The sequence below is a fragment of the Lemur catta genome, chromosome 12 (genome assembly GCF_020740605.2).
Source record: "Lemur catta isolate mLemCat1 chromosome 12, mLemCat1.pri, whole genome shotgun sequence".
NCBI lineage: Eukaryota > Metazoa > Chordata > Mammalia > Primates > Lemuridae > Lemur > Lemur catta.
In genome coordinates this window covers 65,482,923-65,509,739 of record NC_059139.1, presented here as the reverse complement: position 1 = coordinate 65,509,739, position 26,817 = coordinate 65,482,923, and the positions used below count along the sequence as shown (strand labels likewise).

The 26,817-nt window shown below is 36.1% G+C and overlaps 1 protein-coding gene across 3 annotated transcripts in view; it reads right to left on the bottom strand.

Annotated features, from left to right (window-relative positions):
- Nucleotides 1-8,654: 8,654 nt before the first annotated feature.
- ERAP2 (endoplasmic reticulum aminopeptidase 2) overlaps nucleotides 8,655-26,817 on the bottom strand; it is a 36,777-nt gene continuing 18,614 nt past the window's right edge. Inside the window, exons 9-19 of one of the 3 annotated variants that reach the window (XR_006738453.1) lie at nucleotides 25,344-25,412; nucleotides 23,923-24,098; nucleotides 21,735-21,814; nucleotides 20,532-20,715; nucleotides 16,198-16,354; nucleotides 15,524-15,708; nucleotides 12,888-13,049; nucleotides 12,202-12,342; nucleotides 10,311-10,392; nucleotides 9,272-9,588; nucleotides 8,665-8,697 (exon numbers count right to left, since the gene is read on the bottom strand). Coding sequence is in view for 2 of the 3 variants with exons in the window: in XM_045565693.1 (XP_045421649.1) it covers nucleotides 9,445-9,588; nucleotides 10,311-10,392; nucleotides 12,202-12,342; nucleotides 12,888-13,049; nucleotides 15,524-15,708; nucleotides 16,198-16,354; nucleotides 20,532-20,715; nucleotides 21,735-21,814; nucleotides 23,923-24,098; nucleotides 25,344-25,412 (1,380 nt within the window). In the remaining variant the exon portion in view is untranslated. Of the gene's footprint in view, nucleotides 9,589-10,310; nucleotides 10,393-12,201; nucleotides 12,343-12,887; nucleotides 13,050-15,523; nucleotides 15,709-16,197; nucleotides 16,355-20,531; nucleotides 20,716-21,734; nucleotides 21,815-23,922; nucleotides 24,099-25,343; nucleotides 25,413-26,817 lie in introns of all 3 variants that reach the window. The other 2 variants (XM_045565693.1, XM_045565695.1) reach the window with 2 other exon arrangements.

Sequence of the window (26,817 nt, the reverse complement as noted above, 5' to 3'; positions counted from 1 at the left end):
GGAAACTTTCCTCAGAAATCCCCTATTAGACTTCTCCTTAGGTCTCATTTGCAAGAACTGTATTTTGTACATTTCCAAGTCAATCACTGGAAATGAAAATGAGGTTGCCATGACTGATTTCTTAGCCAAAGCAGAGTTCAGAAGTGCTGAGTTTAGGGTCACCTCCCTTGTTTCATATAGGGGAGGAAGGAGTGCTTGAATAGAATCATTTTTCTTATTCAGAAGGAAAAAGAGGAATTAAGCAACCAAAATCTTAAGAAAGAAACCTAAATGTCTGCTAAAGGTTATAAACACTGACGTTTTAATAACATTTTGATAATTTTTTAAAATTCCTCAGGCACTTATACAGAAAAAGTAAAGCTAGAGCCCATTAAATACAATGTAAATTTTATAAAATTGATCAATATAACTAGGATTGCAAACCAAGAAATGGTATATTATTAAACTTACATCCAGATTTTGATCTGAATGTAACTACTAAAATTGAAAAATAGATCTAACTTTTGTATAGTTTTCTAGGACTATTATAAAAAACTACTGCAATCTGAGTTATTTTAACAACAGAAATTTATTGTCTGTAGTTCTGGAGGATAGAAGTCCATGATCAAGGTGTTGGCAGGACCATGCTCCCTCTAAACAAATCCAAAGGCACCAGAGAAGGATCTGTTCCAGGTCTCTCTCCTAGGTTCTGGTAGTTCCTTGACTTGTGGCAACATAACTCCAACATTCACATGGCATTCTCTCTGTGTGTATATCTGTGTCCAAATTTCTCCTTTTTATAAGGACACTGGTCATATTGGATTAGAGGCCCACTTTACTCCAGTATGAACTTATCTTAACTGATTACGTCTGCAACAACCCTATTTCCAAATAAGGTCATATTCTGAGATACTAGGGATTACAAATTTAACATATGAATTTTGGAAGGACACTATTCAACTTATAACAGCATCTTTCTAATAGAAATAAAGTTGAAGATAAGTATCAAGAAAGATTTGACTGCAAAGGATAACATCAAAAAGTAAAAAGGCAACCTGCAGAATGGGAAAAAATATTTGTAAATCAAGGGACTTCACAAGGGACTTGTATCTAGAATATATAAAGAACTCTTATAACTCAATAATAAAAGATAAATAATCCAATTAAAAATAGGAAAAGGATATGAATGCCATTTCTCTAAAGAAGATATACAAATGGCCAATAATAAGCACATGAAAAGGTCTTCAGTATCATTAGCCATCAAGGAAATGAAAATCAAAACTGCCAGGAGCTACCACTTCACATCCATGAGGATGACCAGAATCAAAAAGCCAGATAATTGTAAATGTTGGCAAAAATGTAGAGAAATTGGAAACTTCATACACTGCTAATGAGATGTAAAATGGCACAGTTGCTTTAAAAAACAGTCTGGCGGTTCCTCAAAAGGTTGAACATAGTTACCATGTGATTCAGCAATTACACTCCTAGGTATAGACTTAAAAACATATGTACACTCAGAAACTTGTACATGAATGTTCATAGCAGCATTAGTTATAATAGTCAAACAGTGTAAACAACACAAATGTCCATCAACTGATGCATGGGTAAGTAAAATGTGGAATATTACTACAATGGAATATTATTCAGCAATAAAAGGAACAAAGTGATACATGTTACAACATAGATGAACCTTGAAAACATTATGTTAAGTGAAAAAAGCCAGGCACAGAAGACCATATATTGCATTGTTTCACTATGTGAAATGTTCAGACTAGGCAAATCTATAGAGATAGAAAGTAGATTAGTGATTTCCTGAGACTGAAGGGAAGGAAGAATGGGAAGTGATTGATAGTAGGTACAGGGTTTCTTATGGGGGTGATAAAATGTTCTAAAATTGATTATGTTGATAGGCATTCAACCCTGTGACTAGATTAAAAACCACTGAATTTGAAAATTTAAATGGGTGAATTGTATGGCATGTGAATTATATCTCAAAACTGAGAGAGATACATAAATATAAATATATTTCATATATATGTGAAAGACAAGGTTCTAATAATCATGCTTGATTAAAATTAAACAGTAAAGCAAATTATATACTATAAGCATGTTCTTTCACTACTGTTCAGGCAAATTTGTTTTCCCTTATTTGGCTGCTACCATGACAAAATGTATATATAGATTCATTCAATTAAACATCGACCTATTTAGAAATAGAGAAATGCTGTAGAAAATTCTTCACGTATAAATGTATCTTTTCTATCTTTTTCAAATGGGTACCCTAAGCCTATTAGAAATGCTTAAATAGAAATCTTCACTCTGTAAATGATGGCCAAACCAGAATCTCTTGGGGAGCTTGGTTCAAGAGATTGCCCAGAATCTGCATTTTTATCAAGTGATTATGGTGTAGGTGGTCCTTAGATAACCCTGCACTGTAGGAATCCTGGGGTAATTGAGGAGCAGCACAGGACTGAGGTGATAGCCACCAGCCTCTGGAGGTAACAGACTCACAGGGCTCAAATTCTTCCTCTGCCACTGCTACTGTATGACTGGGCCAAGCTGCCTGACCTCCCCGGGCTTTGCTTTCTGCTTTGTAAATTGAGTACTCCGCTCACGGGGGTAAGTGTGAGGATGAGATGAATTAACAAACCTAAAGTGTGCCTGGGACAGAGACTGGCACAAAGTAAACACTAAAGATGTGCTCGCTACTACCATTAACTATGAATTATGAAATTTAAATACCACATAGATTGTATGCAAAAAGTTTAGACTCACAAAATATAGTGTCATAGGAAACCAATTTCTATCATGCTGACATAGCCCAATCTGATAATTTAAAATAATGACGAGTGGCCGGGCGCGGTGGCTCACGCCTGTAATCCTAGCTCTGGGAGGCCGAGGCGGGTGGATCGCTCAAGGTCAGGAGTTCAAGACCAGCCTGAGCAAGAGCGAGACCCCGTCTCTACTAAAAATAGAAAGAAATTATCTGGCCAACTAAAAATATATATACAAAAAAAAAAAAATTAGCCGGGCATGGTGGCTCATGCCTGTAGTCCCAGCTACTCGGGAGGCTGAGGCAGTAGGATCGCTTAAGCCCAGGAGTTTGAGGTTGCTGTGAGCTAGGCTGACGCCACGGCACTCACTCTAGCCCGGGCAACAAAGTGAGACTCTGTCTCAAAAAAAAAAAAAAATAATGACGAGTTTTCAGTGTTGAGTTGCTGTCTGAGCCCTACATCAGATGGGGCCTAGCTGGGCCAGGAAGTGGCAGGGATGGTAGGCCTGGCTATAGCCATGAAAACCAATCATAGGCCTTCTATAAAAGTCAGAAGACATTTTTAGAAATTATCTATTAGCTCGAATTGTTTTATTGACTTGCTCTTTCTAGAGACATGGTTTATACTCCTGAAGATTCTGATTTAGTTTTCCTTTTCCTTAATTTCTAACAGCTACGCTGGAATAGAGCCTGTCTAAGGTTTACTCTCATAAAATGTATCCTTCAGCTTTATGTTTGCTTTTTAGCATGAGAAGGTCCTGTAATATTTATGCAGAAAATCACATTTGACTGTGATTCTTGGCTGACTCTCAGCTGACTCAGGTGCTTTTTCCTCCCTCTGGCTGACGGCTGCCAGCACAGGCTGTCAGTCAGGCAGCAACATTTACGGAGGGCTCCTCGTGTGTGCAGAGCACCAAAGAGAACTTCAAACAAAACAGGAGCTACAGCTTTGCTTTTAAGGCACTTACAATCCATTGGGCCTATTGGAACAAGCACACGGGATATATACATAATGCATAATTCATGACACAGACATATAAGATCATGTATTAGCAGGATCAGCCGGTGGCCAAATTGACAGGCAGGCTTGTCTCTGAGTTTTCCTAGGCTCCATTTTCTATTTTTCTTCCTCACTTCCAGGTGATGCTTTACAGCCAACAAATATTTATCAAATGACATCTGCATATAACATCCTTCAGAAAGCAACAGATACTGCCCTCAAGACCTTCCTACCCAACCAATACTATGTGGGCTATTGCCCACATTCTAGAATCCACTCCCCAATCCCCTCTCCCAACTTCAGGGTCCTCTCTCTCTCCTTAGTGCCCTTTTCTCAACTAGCTGTAAAGAAATAAGTCTTAATTTTTTAAAAAGTCACTAAAGCATGACTAATGGATTACAATTCAATATTTTAACTTTTTTGTCAGCCCAAATAAATCTGTAATGGTGAGATTATAAAAGAAAATGCAACTGGATAAGGAGAGATGTATTTTAACAAGTCTATGAGGTTTCCTTTTTTAGACAGCACTTTTTAGGTTTGGATTTGCAAGGCCAAAGCTGCTGGTGTTATTTCTTTCTAGGTCCTCAGACTGAAGAGCCAACAGTTGGTATATTCCCCTTGGCCTTGAAATTCAGACAACTAGGCTTCCCGGAGGCACAGTTATCTGAAACTAGGAAAATAATTTTTTTTTTTTTTTTGGAGACAGAGTCTCATTCTGTTGCCCAGACTAGCGTGCCATGGCATCAGCCTAGCTCACAGCAACCTCAAACTCCTGGGCTCAAGCCATCCTTCTGCCTCAGCCTCCCGAGTAGCTGGGACTACAGGCACGCACCACCATGCCCGGCTAATTTTTTCTATATATATTTTTAGTTCTCCGGCTAATTTCTTTCTATTTATTTAGTAGAGATGGGGTCTCAGGCTGGTCTTGAATTCCTGACCTTGAGCAATCCTCCTGCCTCGATCTCCCAGAGTGCTAGGGTTACAGGCATGAGCAACCGTGCCCAGCCATAGTATCCTTTTCCTACCTGATAATGGCTTTTTTGTAAGATAGAATATTATTCTTAAAACTGTGCTCTGATAAGTAGTGTCATAACTATTTGTATTTATTCTTAGAACAAGAATAAACAAATTCAAATCTTTAAATGCTATCTGACCTTTCATTAACTAACAACTTATTTATTGTTGCTTAAGTAATCCTAACTCAGTCTCTGAGTGTACATAACTCAGTACATAACACCCAGTACATAACTCTAACCACTGTGGGCTCTTTCTGGGTCACATAGATTGTACACAGTTGTTTCAGACCACACTTTTTCTTTGATTCTTGTCAGCTCAAATCTCTCTACCTGTTTATCCCTAACCAGTTAAAAAGCCCTGTTTGCCCTTCTGTGAATCCTGATTTTAGTCTTTGGCTGTATGTCTGAAGGTATGACTAGAAAGAAGATAAAATTATATGCCAGCAGCCTTATGCCATGAAGACAATCATTTAGAAAAAGTTCCCCCAACCTCATCTTGGCCTTTTTCCATTTTTGAGTTTTAAAAGAGTGTTTTATGTATACTTTTCCCAACTCCAATTCAAAATATTAGAGATGAGTTAGAATTTCCCAATTCAGTTTACTAGAAAACATTTTTTAAAGGAGAATACAGTTTTAAAACTGAGAAATAATGTCTTTGGTATCTTTTAAGTCTTCTCATAGACAATTTATTCTGCCTACTTTAAAATGAAGTTTGTAATTTTAACTGTGGGTTTGTTTGGATGACTAGAGGGACATCCCAGAATTACTATGGGAATTCTTTACAGAAGAATGAACTTGAAATATTGTATTGAAAGAAAGAAATATGGCATAATTTAACATAGGAAGGCATGAGCTAAGAAATGTGGGAAATGATGTGTGTAAATACCTAAAGATAAAAATTACTGAGTCATGTACTGAGAACAGAAAACCAGTTTCCCGACTTTATCTGCCAACATAGTAGGAAATGAGGACTTTTAGGGGAAAGAAGAATAAATTAGCAAAAGATTATAAATATATGAATGGGAAGTAAAATTTACAGGAATGGGAACAGAAATGTTTTTCTATCTTGTTAAGTATGCATTTCTCAGAATTTCTAACCATTTCTCCCTATGAATATTAGAAAATTTCCTGATTTAAATCCTGAACAAATGATGTGTTCATACTGCCAACTTCCTAAGTATGATGTAGTCTTAGGCCTTTCCATATTGGAAAATAAATTATTATGGTTTCTGGGAGTATGCTAGAGTAGGTACCCTAACTTACTTTTCCCTGCTAAAAATAACCAAATATCTAGAATAAAATTATTTTAATGCATTGATGACCTAGAAAGTTAGTAAGGAATACTCATGGATCAAAAACTCAGTGAAGACAAAAACCCCGAGGGGTAAACAGAAGGCTGAGGCCAACTTTCATTTTGAGGTATATCTGAAGCTTCAGTTTTTATGCCTTTGAGAGTGCTGGGGACAGATGACAAAGCCTAGGGCCTGCCAAAGTTGGGGAGCATAAGAGAAAACAAAATTCAGGTATGGTCTGTTTATAAAAGACTCATTTAAAACTAAAGAATAGAAAGAGATTCAAAAAACTGGTGGCATAGCCAATATAAATACCAGTAGAAATGGTACTTTAAGTATTACTAGAGATAAGAGATTAACATTTGGTACAGACAAACACAGAATGTAGGAATGAGAAGAAAGTGAATTAACACTCCTTTCAGGAAAATTATCCAGCATAATCTATTAAAATACAAGATCGTGTAAAATACAGATACGCTTCAACCCAATAAAGCCACTTCCTTTCACAAGTCTTTTCATCCTTTCTTCCTTATGATTTGGAGATGTGATTTTGATGAGATTAAGGTATCAGGAAGCACATAACCTAACACACGATTGATTTAAAGTTTGCAAATGTAAAAGTTGTAAACCATTATATTAATATGTTGAAATGAAAAATAGTGATACATGGTTAAATGGAAGAAAAAAGGTCAATAAAGCATATAAGACAAGTGAAGGAAAAGTTGCAAAGCAAAAGTGTGGCCATTTTAAACAGGCTTGTGTTTAGGAGACATTAGTGTCAGGTGGAACACTAGCTCCCCTGACTGTGTGGAGGTTCCCCTTATAGTCTGGGGTGGAATAAACACAAAAGAACAACAACAAAAATCACAGGAACTTCCTCAGAAAATTAGGATCCCTTGTAGTAGTTTCTGGCCAGGTCTGCTTCTCTGAACCTCCAATGCTCAGCAAGAAATGAAATGCGGAAGTTCCTTATCATGGTAGTAAGTTGGACTCTTTAGGGTTGATGTGTTCACTCTGACAGGAAGCCTAAAAAGGGAGCAAACCATTGGATCTGGACTCCCATAATCTGAAAGATTTCTCATTCTGAATGGCCTGCTGAAAACATAAAATTCTCACTGGGCCTTGTGGAGCATGAGGGAGGCCTAGAGAAGGTGTATCTGCTCACCTCATCATATGTTCATGATCTTTATATAACTTTTTCACACCTTATTTTTTCATTCAGGGTAAAAGGAAGTAAAATTAATGTTAGCCACGTCTGAGTTGGTATTTGTGGCCTAGCATCCACCATAAAGCTTTTGAAATACCAAACTAATAAGTATTAATATAATACATTTATTTTTTAAAAGCTATTTATTCATCAAAACATTACTGATGCAGTAATTCTCACATTCTCATCAAATAATAAAATTTCCAATCTGTACTCAATTCTTAAGAATTCTAGGAATTGCAAATCCATTCAATATTGTATTTAAATAAGAAACTAAAAGAAAGAATTAAAAATTGCAAACTTATGGAAGATAAATTACTATACAAAAGAAAAAACTTTGCGTATTTACGGAAACATTGTTGATGGCACCGTTCTATTGAAACTCATAAACATTTCACTGCTTAATTTACATATTATCTTGGTGAAAAAATAATATTCTTTACTCTCTCAATTTCCTTATACTAAAACACATTATAATTCTAGAGGGATATTACTTGGGTGTTATAAAAACCAAGGGAGATCCATGACAAGGTCAAATTTAGAGTCAAAGATGCTTCAAAGATTCCAAGAAATAATTTGAAGACAAATTTAACTAATGCGTATTGGGATACAACAATGGCCCTTCCAAACTGTATCCTGTCTCTGACTGGGGCACCAAAGAAAGGTCTATTATAAAATTGACCTTGGTGATATCACTTCAAAGTAGATTGGATAACAACTTCTCCTGCCCTGACACCACCAGCTTCCCCTAATAATTCAAATAAATCAGTCATCTATGTATTGATTCAAGTCTTTCTACTTATTTATATTTTCATACTGATTCAAATGTGGGCCCATGAATTAGTTAAGTTTACTATTAATAACTGTAGAGTGGTTTTTTCTTTATTTATTCCTAACTACCTTATTCAAACAATTAAGAGAAGCATCTAGCAGGGCCTTTCAGAGATCCAGAGGTTCCCTTAAAAAACAAAACAAAACAAAAACAAAAACAAAAACAAAAACAAAACAGGAGTTCCCTTAAAATATGAAGAAATGCTAAAGAAATGCGAAATATGGTGATATATTTAAATATTTACATTAAACCACAGTTTAACACCAAATATACAATGTAATCTAATTCTACAACTTTCAAAAGATTTATTAAAAATATAACAGTGTGGCCAGGTGTGGTGGCTCACGCCTGTAATCTTAGCACTCTAGGAGGCTGAGGCAGGAGGATTGCTAGAGCTCAGGAGTTCAAGACCAGTCTGAGCAAGAGCAAGACTCCATCTCTACTAAAAATAGAAAAAATTAGCCAGGTGTGGTGGCACAAACCTGTAGTCCCAGGTGCTCAGGAGGCTGAGGCAGGAGGATCCCTTCAGCCCAGGAGTTTGAGGTTGTAGTGAGCTATGATGATGCCACTGTACTCTAGCCAGGGTGACAGAGTGAGACTGTTTAAAAAAAAAAAAAAAAGGCACCAGTGTATGGATTAAAGTGGTATGGTGAGTTTCTTCTTTCCTGTACCTCTGTGACTGCAAATTCATTTGAAATGACCTCAAAAGTGTACCGAGAGGTTCTTCATGGATGTGAGGCTGAAGCCAAAATGCCCTCTGGACTTCCTTGGTAAACACTGGCATCTAGTTTCTAATAATCTGAGGTTTGGTGACAAAAGCTCTGGTTTCCTGATCCTTATCCTTCACGTGAATGGTAAAATTCAATAAACTATTTAGTTCAGGCTGAGTGGCAGGGGAGGGAGATGGAAGACTGCAAATGAAGGATAATTTTCTTTATGAATTGGCTAATTTTCCTTGGAAGTAAAACTGGTTGGGCAAACTTCAGGATACTCAGCAAGGTTAAAAAAGAATTCAAGCAGCAAAATAGTGGCATAGTATGAAGCAATAGAGAAGGTCACATTGAGGCTAAGCTATTACAGTGTTATCTATAGCTCTCTGTTTTTATCTCCACATATATCTATTACTCCGGGAGTTTACTTTTAAGTAGGCTACTGAACTGGCCTTTCCCTACCCCAGCATTGTTTATCTGTCAGGTGGAGATGATAACTGAGAGCAGGTAGCTGCACGCTGATTTCTTGAGGCTTCTGACAGGTTGGACAAAATATCCACAACTCTGAGGAGTGCTACTCTGTTGGACTTCATGCAGACATAGCCTGTGTTTGATATACTCTTTCTATTGACCATTTAAAGGTTAACCAGTAGCCAAGTCCTCAGAGTGGGAAGATTCTTCTCCAGCCATTTAATATTTTTGGTTATGGTTTCCAGAACAATTTGAAAAATATCCAGATGTGATCCTTGGGCCTGAAGAGATTCAAAAAATAGTTTCACCTGAAAAATATGTAAGAAAAAAAATTACTGACATGGTTCATAAAACACTTTGTCTTCCAAAAAATTTCAAAACAGCTTGCAAATTATACACAGGCAGGTGCAGGCACTTCTCTGCCAACCTCTAAAAGGTTATTTTCTTCTTCTTTTTTGCATAACTATTATTTCACTTTATCTTTAAACAATATATGAAGGCAAAAATTATAAATCCTCATCTTACTAGTAAACACACTGGGGGTAAAGAAGTTAAGTGATTTACCCAAGTCAGAGGAAATGGTGAGCCAGGATTTAAGTTTTGGATTTCTGAATTTGCTTAATGGGTAAATAAATTCAAGCTTTATTGTGAAAAGAAGTTATAAAATACTACAGTGTGAAAAGATGATGTAAAACACTAGAATGCTTTTTAAAAAAAGACAACTAGAATTACCAATAGTTTTGTTTAAAAGATCATTCATTACACTTCAGAACTTTAATATAATCTTGTGTCATGGTACAATGTGAATGACATAATACAAAAGTATATCTCAAGTATATTTTCATTTTGAATGCTATGAACACATTGCTTGTTTTAATCCTCTCCCCCATTTACTTGCTATGTGACATTCGACAAACAACTTTTTTTTTAAATAAAATGAGAACTTCAAACCCGATTGCATCTAAGTTTACTTTCAATTCTACAATTTGAACATTTATTTTGAAATTGTTAGCAACAGAGAGTCACAAACCTCTTCCAATTCATCCTTGGAAGAAAAGTGGGATGTGGTGCCAGAGATGATCATTCGCATGGCAAACGAGCCCAAGTCAAATCTGAAAATAAAAAGGAATCTCATAGATTTCAGTAATAGAAATACTGGCCTTATGTTAATTATATCATGTATTATATTTTAAATACATTATATTAATAACTATATGATAAGCTTGTGCATTACAATAGATATTACTAATTACCGTCATAACTCATATTCACCCAGTACAATCCTGAAGCTTTGAAATTTATCATATTTGAATATAAAATGAAAATGTCGATGAAGCTTCTTTGGGAAATATGGTTAGGTTATTCAGCAATGTTTATGTTTAAATTTAAGTTTAAGTCAGTGTTCTCTACATTTTTTTTTTATTATGGGTTCCTATCAGTAAAGATTTTTTGAGCTAGAACTTCCCAATGTCCATATTTATTTATGAATTATATGTATGTATTATGGTATGGTAAAAAAATTAAAACCATGAGATAAGAGATAATATAAAAATATATTTACTTAATTTTTGTATTTTATTTGTTTGTAAATACATAATAAATAATATGTTAAAAAATTAAGAAATAACACGTAGTAAGATTTTCTTTTTGCACTCTAATGTACTGCCTTGCACACTTCCTCATCCCATTTTGGACACCACTGTGTTTAAACATTGTGTTTATTGAGACAACGTTACCTGTTGAACTCTCATGCACAGCCACAGACTGCACCCTTCACCCTGATGTTGTATAAATAGAAAACTTATACCATTGGTCAAAAAAAATCCTCAGTATTACAGAAAAAGTTCAACCATCTCAGGAGAAAACTGACAATCACGCAAACAGCCAAACTAATGGTTCCAGTAGAGTCTTCAAGACTTTTTTCTAACAGAAAGCAGTTGCTATTTGATCTTATGTGGATATATCAACTCCTCGAAAGTCTGGGAGAGGAGTAGAAATGTGCTTTTTGCTTACACAAACCCGTCTGTGAGGAATCTGAATCCTCCATGACTATAAAATAAGAGAGAAGAGAAACTGGGGATGAAAGACATGAGAGATGCCAACCGACCCTAAGATAAACAAAACACATCACACAGCTCTCTGATTTAGGATATTTCCATTTAGGTCCTCAGTGCTATTTTGGATTTGGAGGAGGAATGGGTGAGCGCTCTACTAGAGGTTTTTTGTTGTTGTTGTTTTTGTTTTTTGTGAGAGAAAGCAATGCCATCCTGTACATTCCAACAAAATCTAATCATTATTGGTACTTTCTGGGGGATATTTTAGCTCCAGGAATATAGTAGAGCGAGCTCTGTTTCTCCCAAAAGTTGAAACCCCAGAAAAGACTCAGAACCAATACAATTTTGGAGGATGCTCTCTAAACACTCCTGACTGGGTTTACCTTCAGCTGTGCCAAGGTCTCCATTGTGCCACCTCCACAGGGAAACTGGGGGTGGGGATTAGCTCTCATCAAAATTCCTGAGGTTTTCCCCCAGAACAAGACTGCATTAACAAAGCAGGCAGGCCAGATATGTTCGATGTGATATAAGGCTTCATGGGATTCCTCTGGGCTAAAGAGAGAGCCAAGGGGGATGATGGGATGGAGCTGATGACTGGACTTAATTCAACTTTTACTTGTTTCCAGTGATTTTTTGCCTGGGCTGAATGCAAGTCTGTTTCCCATTCCCTTTTTCTCATTTCTCTCCCTTGTACCTGGACAGGATAATCTGGGCTAGTACGTTTTAAAGCTGATAAGACTTCATTGAACTATTTGGGTAAAAATGGTATCTTTTTATGTGCTTTAAGGGACATTTGATTCCATGTGGTTTGAGGCTACTGAGACAACTGCATGAAGGAACACACACTGGACATGAACGAATACCAACTTTTGAAGGAGATGGGTCCAATTTTCTCTTACAAAACTCCAGGCTAATTGCTGCCCCTTTGGATTTCTGGCAATTGCTTGAAGGAGAGCTGCCAAGTTCTGTGTCTTGATAACCTTTCCTTCCATTCCTAGTTCAATTAACCTGAGGAAACAAAAACCACGTTTCTTTGCAGTACATATTATGCACATGGAAATTAACTCGAACTACTAACACATTAAAAGAATAGAACAGAAAGAGCCAGGATAAAACCATAATTTACCAAAAACAGTAATACATTTTCTACTGGCTCATATTTTTAATGTTCCAGTTAAACTTTTCCTTTTTTCTAGCAGTAATTTTATTAATTATTTCAAAGAACTTTGGTTAGCATCTTATTTATATACATCTTATATACAAGATGTATTTTTACAACAATGATTTTCCTTCAAGGTTCTGAAAGTAAAACATAGCCATTTGTCTAGTAAAACATAGCCATTTGTCTAGTATCAATCACATGGTTAATAACTAGGGAATATCTGTTTTCACTATTTGTATTTTGTCAATATATATTTTTGAAGTAAAGTTAAAACCATAAAAATTCTGATTCAATTATTTTCTGCCTTTCAAATTGGTGGCTGAAATATTAATGATGCCACTGAATTTGTGTCAGTTTACTTTTAACAATTTAGTTAAATTAATGAACTTACTTCATTAACTTTTCTTGATGCTTGCTCGTTGACAACGCATACAGAATTTTGTTTTTTTCAGCACCTGACACTGACAATTCATATTGCTCCAAAAGGTAATTCCATCCTTCTGTTGTCCGAGCACCCACAGAATACACAATCTTTAAAACATCTGTCGGCATACTATAATGTTGAGGACAAAAGTGAAGAAAATAGTTTTATGAAATAAAAACTTTTTTTCCTTATTACAATTTTAAGTTGTCATGACAGAATCACCCCTGAATTATTTCTAGGACTCAGTCTACTAAATCTTTTTTTGGCCAAACTTTCATAAAAATATTTTATGTAATTTTACTTTGCAAATTATTTGTGATTTATCTCAAATAAAATATTAGCAAGCAGAAAAAGCATAGAATTTTAACCTACTCTGGTGAAAATAGAAAGTTAATGGGATCAATTGATAAAAGAGACCATTTCTGAAACTACTGTTTTATACACATTCTATCATCAAATAGCCTCTATTGGTGCTGTAAGATTTTTTTTAAAAGATGATGACTTGATACTTTAATGGCACTTTAAGAGCATTTTCTGAGGCCTGTCTGAGGGTCATCTGACTCTTGAGGTCTAGAGAATTGTAATTTAGCACAATTGATTAGGGCCCAGTCATTTTACAATTTTGTAAAACTGATTAAGATGCAATGACATTATTTTCTGCCCTCCTAAAGAATACACTATGATTTTGGTTTTTATTGTCTTGTGAGACATTAACCAGTTTTTATTCTAAATTGGTGTATAATCTTTAATCCCAAATATTGACAGATCAATAAGAACCGATATTTATATTGATGGCCCAGAAAAACCACTACACAGAGCAGTGGGGAGGGAGCAGGAGATTTGCATTTGTCATGAAGTGACCATGTGGTAGGGATTGTACTAGTCTCTGTATATCTTATTTAACTGTCAAAGCTACCCATTGAGATAGTTATAATTTTTAAAAAGTGGAAATAAATCTTGGAAAGGTTAAGTAACTTGCACAAGGTGCCCTAACTAGCCATTCTGGGAATGAGATTTAACCCAATGATTATAACACTTGTGCTATTTGAGCTATACTATATGAATTTAAATATCTCAAGTGCCATTTGAATCATAAAATAAAGATTAAGTAATTAAATTACAATCCATATTGTTTCCATTTTAGTATATTTTGCTGTACAAATTTATAAAAATTGTTAACAAATACACTATAAGTTTTTGAAGATAGGCCACATAGTTGCTTTGTTCTCTCCTTTATTCTTAGCTCCAAGAGCAGTGCCTGGCTGGCACAGAGACAAGCAAATAATTATACTCTGAATTCACAAATGAATGAAGTAAATAATTAATATATGTAAGGAAATTTTTCCTTAAGATTCATACTAGCAGTCTTGGAGTTTGGGAAAAAACCCTACAATATTTAATTATGTATTCTTGATTATAAGCATAAATGAACTTTATCCAGAATATTTTCATAGGTGTAGTCAACATGTTTAACACTTATATCTTCTATAGATAAGTTACTGCAGATTAAGATCATCTCTCTTGTAACTAGCATAAAGACAGAATAGTAATATTCTACTTTGTGATAGGGTAACAGGATGTTCATATTTCAGCTTCACTCGTACAACACATTCATACAGGAAAAAAAAGAGGAGGATAGAAGATCTAAAAGATATTTTTTCTAAAACTGATTTCAGGCTTAAAAACAGCCAGAAAAATCCAAAAAGAAGAAAACTTGAATTACTTTTTTTAAAAAAGAAAAATTCAAGAAAAGATTCCAAAAAGTGCACTGAGATTTGGGTTTGGGGAGAGAAGTTATGATAGCATATTATAGGAATTTGGCACAGGAAAAATTGACACCAATATATTCCGTGTTACCAAAATTATAAATTTTTTCTTCTATTTTTTCCTTAATTCACAAATAAATTTGATTTTCCAAAACATCCAACTCTAGAGTCATATTTTTAAAAATAACAATTTAAAATCATGTGTTGGACAGAAATCAAGGCTTCTATTGAAAAGATTGTGGGGTCTGTTAGTATCTATGGGTTGCAGCTACTAAACTGAACTGCAACAGATCCACTTGATCACTGGGCATCCTCCTAATTATATTCACCACCAGAATCAACTTTGCCACCATATCCTTTGGATGGCCAAACCCATCAGTTTCCCATCAAAGATGAAACTTGGGGACAAGGTTTGGCATTTGATATTGGTTGATGAGGGAGCAAACACATTTAAAAAAAAAACACCCTTTTTTAATGAGTTTCATCAAATGATCACTGTTGTTTTAATTGCACATATATTTCACATTGTTTCTTCTAACATCATTTTATCTTTAAAAGGCATCGCTTTTGGAAGTTGGGCTCCCCTGCTTCTACTTCCTGGCTATCTTTCTGTTACCATGCCAATGTTTATTAGCTCTCCCCATGCGGACCAAAACCTTTGCTTCCCACAAAATCTATCAAGCACTTACAATGTAGGAGCATGAAACAAGGCATATAATTCCCAGCATTTTTTTTTTCTGTCCTCACTAAAAGGTTTTAGGTCTAATGTCTTGCTTGATCAAAGACTTTTACATCAAAGTGAAAAGAACAAAGAATAGGACAGAAGTGTAGATCTACTTTAATTTTCCATTGGATTCCATCCACTGAGAGAAGAGTTCAGCCGCCTTCCGGATGCAAGGAGCATGGTTCAGGTCGCAGGCAAGCTTCAAGACAGCAGAGCGAAGCATCCTGTCCCAGACCGAGCCCTCGTCACTCCAGCTTTGCCTGTCAATCACTGGCTTAAAATACTGGAGAAGGTAATGCTGCAGAAAATATGAAATGGTTTACAGAGAGGCTAAATTTAGTTCTTAACACAGCTCTTACTCACCCATGTAAGGGCTCAACTCTAAACTTTCTGCATGAATCATGAATCTTTCCCAAAACATAGTACCACTTATTTTCATATTTCTCTTCTCTTTTTCTGGCTCCTACCTATCACACTTAAGAAACAAGAGTTTTTGCATTAAAATATGATTTAATTTCCTATCTGAGAGGGGAATATTAATTGATATAAGATGAAGTCACATTTAGTAGAGATGCTTTGCTCATAATTTAGCTCTTACAGTTGACAGTGACAAAGAACAAGGGGCATTGACCGCTAGGGTCTGTGGTATGGGCTGTGCGATCAGCCAGTCCCCTTAGCTTCTCCTCCGTGACTTAACTCCAAGGACTTCACATAAAACAGACTGGGCCTCACTGATCCTCCCGACACTGTGTATTTACTTAATAAATTTCCTGAAAGTAACACAAACCTTGAGGTTTTCTGAGACATCTGAAATATTCCTTAAGTCCATCATGTGGTAAAACAAACCTAAGTAGCTCAGACCCTTGAGAAGCACAGGGCTGCTTGTTTCGTGTTGGAGATAGCGGGTCATGTCGAGGGCTTTGTCCAGGGTCAACCTTCCTGCACTGAGATATAAAACAAATGTCAGTGGTTCCTGCTTATCTTATAGTTTTTAATATTGTTAATACTAAAACAAATATGAAATAGAACCCAGTAACAGAGGCAGTTTGTTATAACCAGACCATTTGGTTTAAATTCTAGCTCTGCCACTAACTGTGCGATCCTGGAGAAATTACTTAACCTCTCTGGACCTCAGTTGTCCCCCTTATATAATGGGAGTGGTAATAGTATCTTCCCCATAGGCTTGTTGTGAGGATGAGCATTAACTCATTTCAAAAAGCACTTAGAATAATGCCTAGCACACAGTTACAGTTTAATAAACGAAATGAACATTACCTAATGTTAACATTTAACAGTACCAAATAACATCAAAGTTTTTACATATTATATCATTCTCTAATTGCTTCATGTGTCAGTTTCCCCAAGTAAACTTGAGGACAGGTGCCATGTCTTGTTTTCCTTTGATGTTTGTCTTTAATCTTACCAGAGAAGCAGTGATCATTGCAAACTGGACAAAACAAATATGTTCGTCTTACTTAGATTCTAAAGTTATATGCCTTTTCTACATTTTGTTTCAATGAGAAGAACAAACAACAGAATTATTATTCTGAATACCAAAATACTAGAGTATCTTCTGTAGAGGAAATTAACCATTACGGTCTCGCTTTTGCAAAGTGGTTCTCACGTGTGTTTCTGGAAGGTTGTGTGTCCACACAGGGTCTATAAGCTGTTCTTGTGAGCATCCAACTCCAACTGGCACAGTCGTGTGTTATGGAAACCGATTCCAGCACAAAGGATGCCTCCTTTGAATTTATCATTAACATAATGTCCTACCTCCTTTGGGGATTTACATTTTTAAATTTCTGTCTAAAAAGAGGGAACTGAAACTAGAAGAAAATGAAAAGAAAAAGAAATAACTTTTGTTGTGCCCATACTCTTCTTGATCACAGTGACATGCTACTTTTAAAACAGACTTATGGAAATTTTTTCAAAAATTTCATCTGAAGACAGAGGGCTGGACCATATGCTCTGTGATTCTGTGCTCTGGTGTATTTTTTAAGAAACAAATCCACAAAATGTCACTACTCCTTTCCACATGTGTGAGTATCATAGCATATGGAGCAGTTGATACCTTAGCATTAGTAGCTGAAGGAAACGGTATTCTAGGGTCACAATTTAAAAAAGAATGTTTGACACATGAAAAACTACTTTATTTGTTCCTTCTTCACTCCCACTGCTTCACTTGGCTAGTTTTAAAAAAGAGAGAAAAAACCCTTACTTTATATAAAACCTGTTTTTCTTTTCAGCCCAGCCTAATTGATTTCTTACTAAAATCAATGCCATTATTAGGAACCTTTACTTTTACATTTGCCTACTTTATTTTAATCTTAATATTTATTCATAAGGGACCTCTTTTCTTTTTATGTAGTTACCAAATTTTTTAATAAAAAATTCAGGTTCTTACCACCTGCCCTATGCATCAATCAATGCATAGAATATTATCTGCATGTTTGTTTACCTTAAAGAATAAACACATATGTAAGCATGTACTTCAGCCCAACAACAAAAAACTGTATCTACTTACATATAAACAATTTCAGCTAGATTGTACTTTTAAGAAATAAAATCATATTCCTGAAGAGACAATTTGGGGTTTCTTTTTAAGATGTGGGATTAAAAGAAACAGATTCAATTTTTCTCTAAGGAAATTAAAGGTGTCATTTTAATTTCACTCAGTTCATACAAGGCCCAAGTCTTTAAATGCCTAGCACACAAAAGTAAGAAAGCCTAATTAAAATAAATAACCATTTCTGGGTCAAATTCTGTCTCCAAAGTAAATGTGGTCACTATTATGTCATTTTAACTTTTTTTGGTTTTGTTTTGTTTTGAGACAGAGTCTTGCTCTGTCACCCGGGCTAGAGTGCATTGACGTCAGCATAGCGTACTGCAACCTCAAACTCCTGGGCTAAAGCAATTCTCCTGCCTCAGCCTCCCAAGTAGCTGGGACTACAGGTGTACTCCACCACACCTGTCTAATTTTTCTATTTTTTGTAAAGATGGGGTCTTGCTCTTGCTCAGGTTGGTCTTGAACTCCTGGGCTCAAGCAATCCTTCTGCCTCGGCCTTCCAGAGTGCTGGGATTACAGGCATGAGCCACCACGCTCAGCCTCCTTTTAACTCTTAAAATAGATGTTTCATAAAGCAGGGAGGAAAGGGGTTTATTCTATTTAGAGAGAATAGCAAGCAAAAATATTTAAGGCTTATTATCAAAGTTTTAAATTGTTTCCTTATACAATTATGTTTGTTATAAAAGTAATATAAATAAATTACACAACAACTGGAAATTAGAGAAAAGGAGCGAAAAGACTCATAACTTCACTACCCTACGCACTTACTAATATCATTTTGAAACAGTTCCTTTAAGGTTTTGTTTCCCATTTTCACTTATTTTTTTCCTATGTAGTTGAAAACATAATAATACACAAATATTAATATATTCTGCTTTTTTCCCAACTTCGTATTATTTGAAACATACTTTTCTGTGTTATCACCTCCTCTTCCTATTCAACTCATGATGTTTTAAATAATTTGTATTAGATAATACTAATAATGTTAGCAGCTAACATTTATTGAGCAGGAACTATGTTTAATGTTTTATCTGCATTATCTTATGCAATCAAAACAATTCTGTGTATTAGACATTATTATTACTGAAGTTTTAAAGGCTAGAAAATTTAGGCTTAAAAGGTTTAAAAAACTTGCCCAAGCTCGAACAATTAATAAGTGAAGAGGTAGTACTTGAACTCTTCTGTTTTAATCCAAAACTTATATTCTTAACTTCATTAATCTGTCTACCTAGTGAAGAAAAGATTATTGTTTTCTCATTGATGCACAGTAACTGTAGGGTTCCTTTGGCTAAATTTAGACTACCCATAAATTTATAGGCTGGAAACAGCAAGAAATATTTCACAACTACTTAAAAGATTGGATTTCATTTGCTGAGTTGTCAATATTCTTCATTTTTCCTAGTCTTAAATTTTTAATCAACCTTCTCTGCAATCTGCTCAGAGTTTCAATTTTGAGCAGACAAACCTCCTTCAACTAATGATGGCCTGCATCCTAGCTGTCCTCTCATGCAATTGCACCCGTGTAGGAGGGGGTTTTTCCTAAATCTTGGCCTCCGATGATCTATGCCACATGATGGTCCCAAGACTCATGGGGCTGAGGATTCAGCCTCAGTCCTCTTGTCTTTCTAACTAGAGGATTCTGTTGTACCGAGAAGCTCTGCCTGAGAGATGTCTTGCCATTCACTTTCATTGAATTTGACATAAATAAGCATCTGAAAGGAAATAATATGTCACACTGAATAAAGTAAGTACATTATAGTAATTCTCAGAACAGGAAAGGCTTACAATGCACAATATTTCTCCGGATACTCATTCTTTTTCCCCGTTGGTGATCTTAAGACCTGATTTATTCTATATACTATTCTGTTGACGATAAACAGAAAAGGAAAGAAAATACTTTGTCCTTCCAGGAAAAGTCTACAGAGGAATAAACAGCCAATTCTTACTTCATTTCCCTACCAATTTCATATTGATTTTTCCAATGTAAGTAATGAATGGATTGTGCTCTAGGCTAAGAACTCATTTAAATTTGTAAAGGTTAAGACTATATTTATACTTTCTGTTTGAGAGATTACACAGGTATTTGTTGTAACAGCTACTAGCACAAACACATTTTAAATCCGGGGTCAAAAGCTCAAATGCCTAGGAGGGTTCACACTAAATGAGTGAAACAGGCAACTGTGTGTCATTTGGGATTTTGGTGCATGGGGGACTGCAACCTGGCCCAAAGGGGAATGGGCCCACTGTGTCCTCCTCAATGGCTGTCCTGTGGGAGTGAGGTCCACATTTACCAACATTCATTTTTTAAGAGATTCCAGAAGTCAAGATTTTTATATAAAATTCTCTACATTTTAAAATGTTGGATTAAATTTGTAAACACTGTGTAGGTCAAGATACCTTACTAGTGAGTAGGCTTTGACCTAGTGGGCAGTGTTTGACCTCCATTCAGATTCATATCTTAAGAATAATAAGCACTGAACATTTGATTTTGAAATCTAGCATATCTGGTTATGGATCAGTTATTTCCTGTGAAGTCAGATGAAATTTTGTATTACCTAACCAGCTGAAACACATCATGAATCAGACCTATTCTGTCCTTAGGTCTGAGAAGCGTATGGTTCTGGTTCAGCTGTGCAGTGAGTTGGTCCCATCCGTTCCCCTCATAGTGAACAATGTAGTAGCCATTTGAGTCCACATTAAATTTCACCCAACTGGTCTCTTCAGGTAAATCCAGGGAATCTAAGAGGAGAAAATGGGCATAGGCATTTCATTATCAACATACATATCAGGAACATCTTCAAAACTGTTAGTTTTAACACTATTACTAATAAATCAATGGGAAGACAAAGTTTTGGAAGAATCATGATGATATTCATTTACATAGTCCATTGGATGGTTTCTTTTGGGGAAGATAGTCTTGCCAGATTAATAAATAAATTAATTCATAGGAATAGGACTGCTGAATTTGTTCTCAAAAATACTCTATTCAGGTCTAAGAGGCACGCAAGGGCCCAGTGAGCCATATGACAAGAATAGCTGGAATTTGGTTTAATTTATTGGTGCCTTGTCTCAAGGTTTAATTACTAGTCATTGAAATATATATAAATAAACAGGTGATCCATTTGTCCATTTGAGTGAAATAAAAGCTCCAGGTAGAACATTACTTTATCATGGAAAACCTCTCAAATTTTAGTAAACTGTTTAGAGGAAACTTAAAATTATATATTTTTAATATGGCATGCATTATACTAGGTGGTCAAATTACATAATGATATTCCCTCAACAACTCTGTGAGGCCTAGTCCTTATTCAAAATAAGATGAGAAAATTGAAGCTTAGGAGGGGTTAAGAAATTTTCTTAAGGTCACATATCTTATAGATGAGAGAGTGAGGTTTGAATCCAGGACCAGCTAATTCTGAAGGGTATGCTTTTTCCCCTAAACATTTTTGCCTCATGCATAATCTATAAAAATGGATTAGTAGGTACTAAAGGACATAATATAGGATTCCATAATTTCTTGATATAAATATAAACCCATCTCTCAATGTTAGAAGCACAAGAGAACTTCCCACTGAATGAAAAACTCAGACTTTCTAAGTGTAGGGTTCTTTTAGTAAGTAATATACGGATAAATGAGAACATCCCCCAAACATAGATCTTTTATTATTAGATTTACTTATATATTGTATCTTTCCTCCAACTAACTCAAAACATGAATTTTAGCATTGCAACACCCATTTAGCTAATTAGTTCGTTACCTGTCTTTGATTTTAGAATGTGTCTGTGAATTGCATTGGAGGAACTCGTGGAGTAGGTCAGCGGGATGTGCCACAGATACCTATGTCAGAAAATAAAGAGAATTACAGGCAATGAACGACTGCTTCAATTTTCAGCATGTCAGACTCAGGTGGTAAAAGGCACCTAAGCACCTATCTGTCACACTGCCAGTGGCTTTTAAATCTTATAGGCTAAAAGTACCATATTCTTAAGTATGCAGAAATTTCTTCCATGATGATTATGAAGGGACAGCAATATATACCTAGTTGAACTCTGCCTCAAATACCAGTGTAATTTGCTGTCCAAATTTCATACTATAACAAATTCTGCTATTTGCAAAAGAAAAAAAAAGTCCAATATTTCTTTCATGTTTTCAAAAACTCTGACAGCCTGATATTAACTCAAATGACTAAATCAAAGCTGTACAGAAAACCTTAAGAGTTAAAGCACTTACTTCAGTATGATTTTTTACTTATCCTTTTGTTCAATAGAACTATTCATATCCAACCTCCCATCTGCTATCTGACTGCAAGGAAGTGGTCAATAATGCTATAGCCTAGGATCTGCAGCAGGGCATAAGTCCAGAGAGCAGAAAAGCAGAATGGATTGGAGGAAAAGGCCTCAGTTACTTTTCAATGACCCTACTAAAATAAATAACAGAAATTGGCCTTTTTTTCTAAACAATTTTTCTAGCAGCCTCTGGAATTCACTTCCTCTATTAAATCAAGCCGTGTTAGCTATAGTAATCCTATACATGTAAAATCATGTGCTTGATAATACTCACTGGTGTAAAACAGAAAGGACGTAACTGAGGAAGTACCCACCAGTCTTTAGAAAAATATAAAACAATAAAGGAAACAATATACACTGACTCCACCTAGTCTAGTAAAGGGTCAGAAAAGATAATCCACACAGTAGAGATAATTAACCAGTAAACTTAGAATCTTTACACAAAAAGGTAAAAGATGGACACATAGATACTGCCAAGACTTAATGGATTGGTATTTGAAGATGAATCTTGGCTATAAAAGAGAAGAGATTTTTTTCAGATAACTACATCTAGGGGTGGAGAAGGGAAGAATAGCACTCTATGAGTTCAGATAGCCATGAATCAGAGGGTAATCATTTTATGAATTTTCTAAATACTGCCCCAGACAGAGGAAAAATACAGATTATTGTAGAAGATATTTATCATTCTGGGCCATCCACAGTTTTGAACTTTCTCATGACATTTTGGTAAGTTACAAAATTGTGAGCCTTGCTTTCCCAATAATAAATCAGACATTAAAATTTTTAGACTGTTTTGCCAAGCTATAAGTCATGTAAACTGAGATTCAGATTTTAGAAGAACCCACAGAAAAATGGAAGGATGTGTACACAAGAAGTGGCATAACAGTTGCGCTGGATTGGAAATATGCAACTGATAAAAAGAGAAAACAGTATATTCTATGTGTTAATGGCCTCGAATGTGCTTCTGATTCTCAGAAAAATTTTATAATTAATTGTTAGACAGCTAAGACCATAAGAAAAAGAAAGTATCATCATAAGAGTCAACACAGGTTCCCTTGGATTATTTCATTTTAGATTAACCTCATTCATTTTATTAACAGGGCTAATAGATCAGAGAAATGTGGACACTGCTGTTTCTTGATTTCAGTAAAGTCTTTAACAAGTTTTCTCAGGATAGGCTGGTGATCAAGATGACAGTGTGTTTAATTGGATTTGCTTTCATTATTACCAACATCATATATTTTAAAATGTTACATTTATAGTCTATTTCTAAAAAATAAAAGGCAACAGGAGCTCTTAGCATCTAATTTATCACATAAGGACTATCTTTTCTCTGATGGTAAGAAGCGTAGTTGTCATAATACCCCCTAGGTGTACCACCCAGAAGCCCATGTATTATAATAGAAATATAATCCACCACCCTCTGCATCAGAACCAAGGTTCTGAAGGCTGCATGGAATTCCTAAGAGTGGGGCTGTTGAACAAAGCTGTGTGGGCCACCTGAAGCTCTTGAAATCTGCTAGGAAGGCTAGTTCAGGCCTTTGATTCCTAAATGGAAATAGCATCGTACACCAGCTGCCAGGGATCTGAGAGAAAGCTAATAAAACAATGCACGAACTGAGGTGAAGTAAACTAGACCAAAAGGGGAAAAGCAGCCACCTTTCCTGCAGGGCCCTCCATTCAGGATCCTCTTTGAAAACCCCCTTCAGGAAGCGCTCCTGTTGTAGTCGGAGCGAACGCCCGTCTTGTTTGACCACCACGAGGGGGATGCCTTTCTGGAGAGTCCACGTAGTCATCATCTCTTTAACCTCCACATTTCCCCCCAAAGAGGCGAGCTGAAACGACAAGTGACTTCGATAATTCAAGAGACAGGAGAAGATCCAAAGAGAGATCAGAAACTTCCATCTCCTTGGATGCCAGAGACACGGCTTGGGGAGCAGAGCACACAGGCTGGCATCACAGGGCAGGGCAGTGCAGAAAGCTGGGTCTGAGTGGGCGACGCCAGGGCTGCTCTCTGCAAATTACCTGAATGAAGGATGTAGATAGGATTTGTAGGGTTATCCTGTGGCAGAAAAAGCCAATGAGGAAGGGAAAGGGACTGAGCCTCCCTCCTGCCCCCTTTCAAAAAACAAAACAAAACAAAAAAACAATAAACAAAACAAACAGACAAAAAAAAAAAACCCTATTATAATAACAGTGGAATCCAGCAGGGGTGGCGTAGGAGGGAAATGCCCATCTTTAAGGAAACTTTAAATTTTCCAACAGAAAAATTTTATGTCAATAGAAGTATATTGAATGGAGAACAAACCTCTAGCTTCTGTGCTTCTAGTGTGGATGTCTAATCACTGGATGATGCTAAATCTTCCTTTAGAAAGCATAATTTAGGAGATTACCATGACTCTTTTAAAAAAGTTTGCCTTGACTCTGGGAAGCCAAGGTGAGAGGATGGCTTGAGCTCAGGAGTTTGAGACCAGCCTGAGCAAGAGTGAAACCCCCGTCACTACTAAATGTAGAAAAATAGCACACCCCTGTAGTCCCCGCTACTGAGGAGGCTAAGGCAGGAGAATTGCTTGAGCCCAGGAGTGTGAGGTTGCTGTGAGATGTGATGACTCCAATGCACTCTACCTAGGGTGACAGAGTAAGACCCTGTCTCAAAAAAAAAAAAGAAAAAAGTTTGCCTTTTTCCCCCATGATGACTTCTTTTCCCTCTCCTATAGTGCTTCTATAACTTCCCAGAAGTAAGGAAAAAGAAAGCCACACAGTTTTTAGGCCTAACAATACACATGTTTTGCCATTTGTCAGAGCCTAAGGGATGTCAATGCAGCAGCAACCACTCAGAAGAATTTTGAGCTGACATATTTTTAGCTAGCAGTGGGGTTGTGGGAATGCTGAATTGTAACAGCAAAAATATAATAGCAACAGCATCATTCTGAGCATTTCCCCTTCAGTCAGCTTTGTTTTTAAAAAAAATTGTGAAGTCTTTCTGTCCAGCTTTCTAAAAGGACACAGGTGGGCTATTCTATATGTCACACTCACTCCAGGTCATATCTCTTCTATTCTATAACTCTCTTTATACTTACTGTGTTACTTGTCATCCTGGAATCAGAATAACAAACTCCACCAGATGTAAAATCACCTTCTAAACAACTCTATAAAACAAGAAGAAAAGAGCACTGCCATTTAGGCATTGATCATTGGCTGAATATACATATTAGACATGAATGCAGACATTTATTAGCACAGCTAAATGAAAATATAATTCATCTAGACATGATGAAGATGAAAATGAGAAAAAGAAGGCATCTTTGCAGTGACCTAGGATAAAAATACACAAAAATTATTTTTCCTGTTTTTTATACATGTGTATATGTGTATAAAGTTTTCTAAAGAAGTTCAAGGAGGTCAATAACTGTTTTAAGGAAGAGTCAATTTGTTGAATTTTCCATTCATTTCTTTTCCTTCCCCTGGGAAAGGTATTCATTCATTGTGGCATGTTACACATGCCCCTATGTAGCATTTAGGCAACTCTGTCTAGTACTATTAACTTTCCCCTGTCATATTGCAAGTTCCTTGACAGTAGGGGAAATACCTTTGCTTATCTGGGTATTACTGCAATGGCAGTAATAAATTTTGAACTAAATGGTAATGAAATCAGACTAAAGAAAACTACTAACTTGGCAATCAACCCTTGAATAAACAGTAGTTAATTCTCTAACAGGAGCTGCAAATGAGAAAAATGAAATATACACTAAGGCTCTCAAATGCTTTTAGATGATCTTATGAAAAATAACAGCAAAGAATTCTTCTGATTCTCAAGTTGCTATTGACATATATTAGCATTGACTTTATGTGCCACAATGGTGAGCAAGATATTTTCAGGAATTTGTTATTTTTGTACCATAGTGTCCTTTGGCATCAGAAGGGGGTCAGTTAGAATCTAGGACCTGTAGGGAAAGGTTGATGGGGGGACTTTTCTGATAAATAGGAAGTAGATGCGATATAATTGAAAAAGTGAATATTGGACTTAAAGTCAGAAGACCAATCTTAAGTACTGACTCCATCACTGACTCAGTGACCCTGGGAAAATCTCTCCCTTAGTATTGGTTTTCCCATCAATAAAAATGGGGTAAGGATGCCTACTTTATCTTTGGATATGGTTATAAGCATGATGTGGTAAAAAATAACACAGAAGTCTTTACTTCTGGCCTAAAATAATCCTATCATTGCTGGCCAAATTTTCTTTTTAATCCTCCCCACTGCCAGTATGCACACCAAATGACAGAGTCTTCCTTGTTGGAGAGAGGCTACTTGATATGTACACAAACACACACACACATACATGCACACATGCACAGCAAGGGAGAGGGAGAAAGAGAGAGAGGAGAAAAAAGCAACATGAGGCTTGGTGTTGAGAAGTTTAGGAGAAACCTTGGAGAAAGAGCATTTGAGTCACTGATGGGGGTGATGGAAATGGATAGGAAAGGGAATTTTTATAATTATTAACAAGGAACGTGTCTTTCAATTCATATCATGATTTACAAGAAGTGTAGTTAA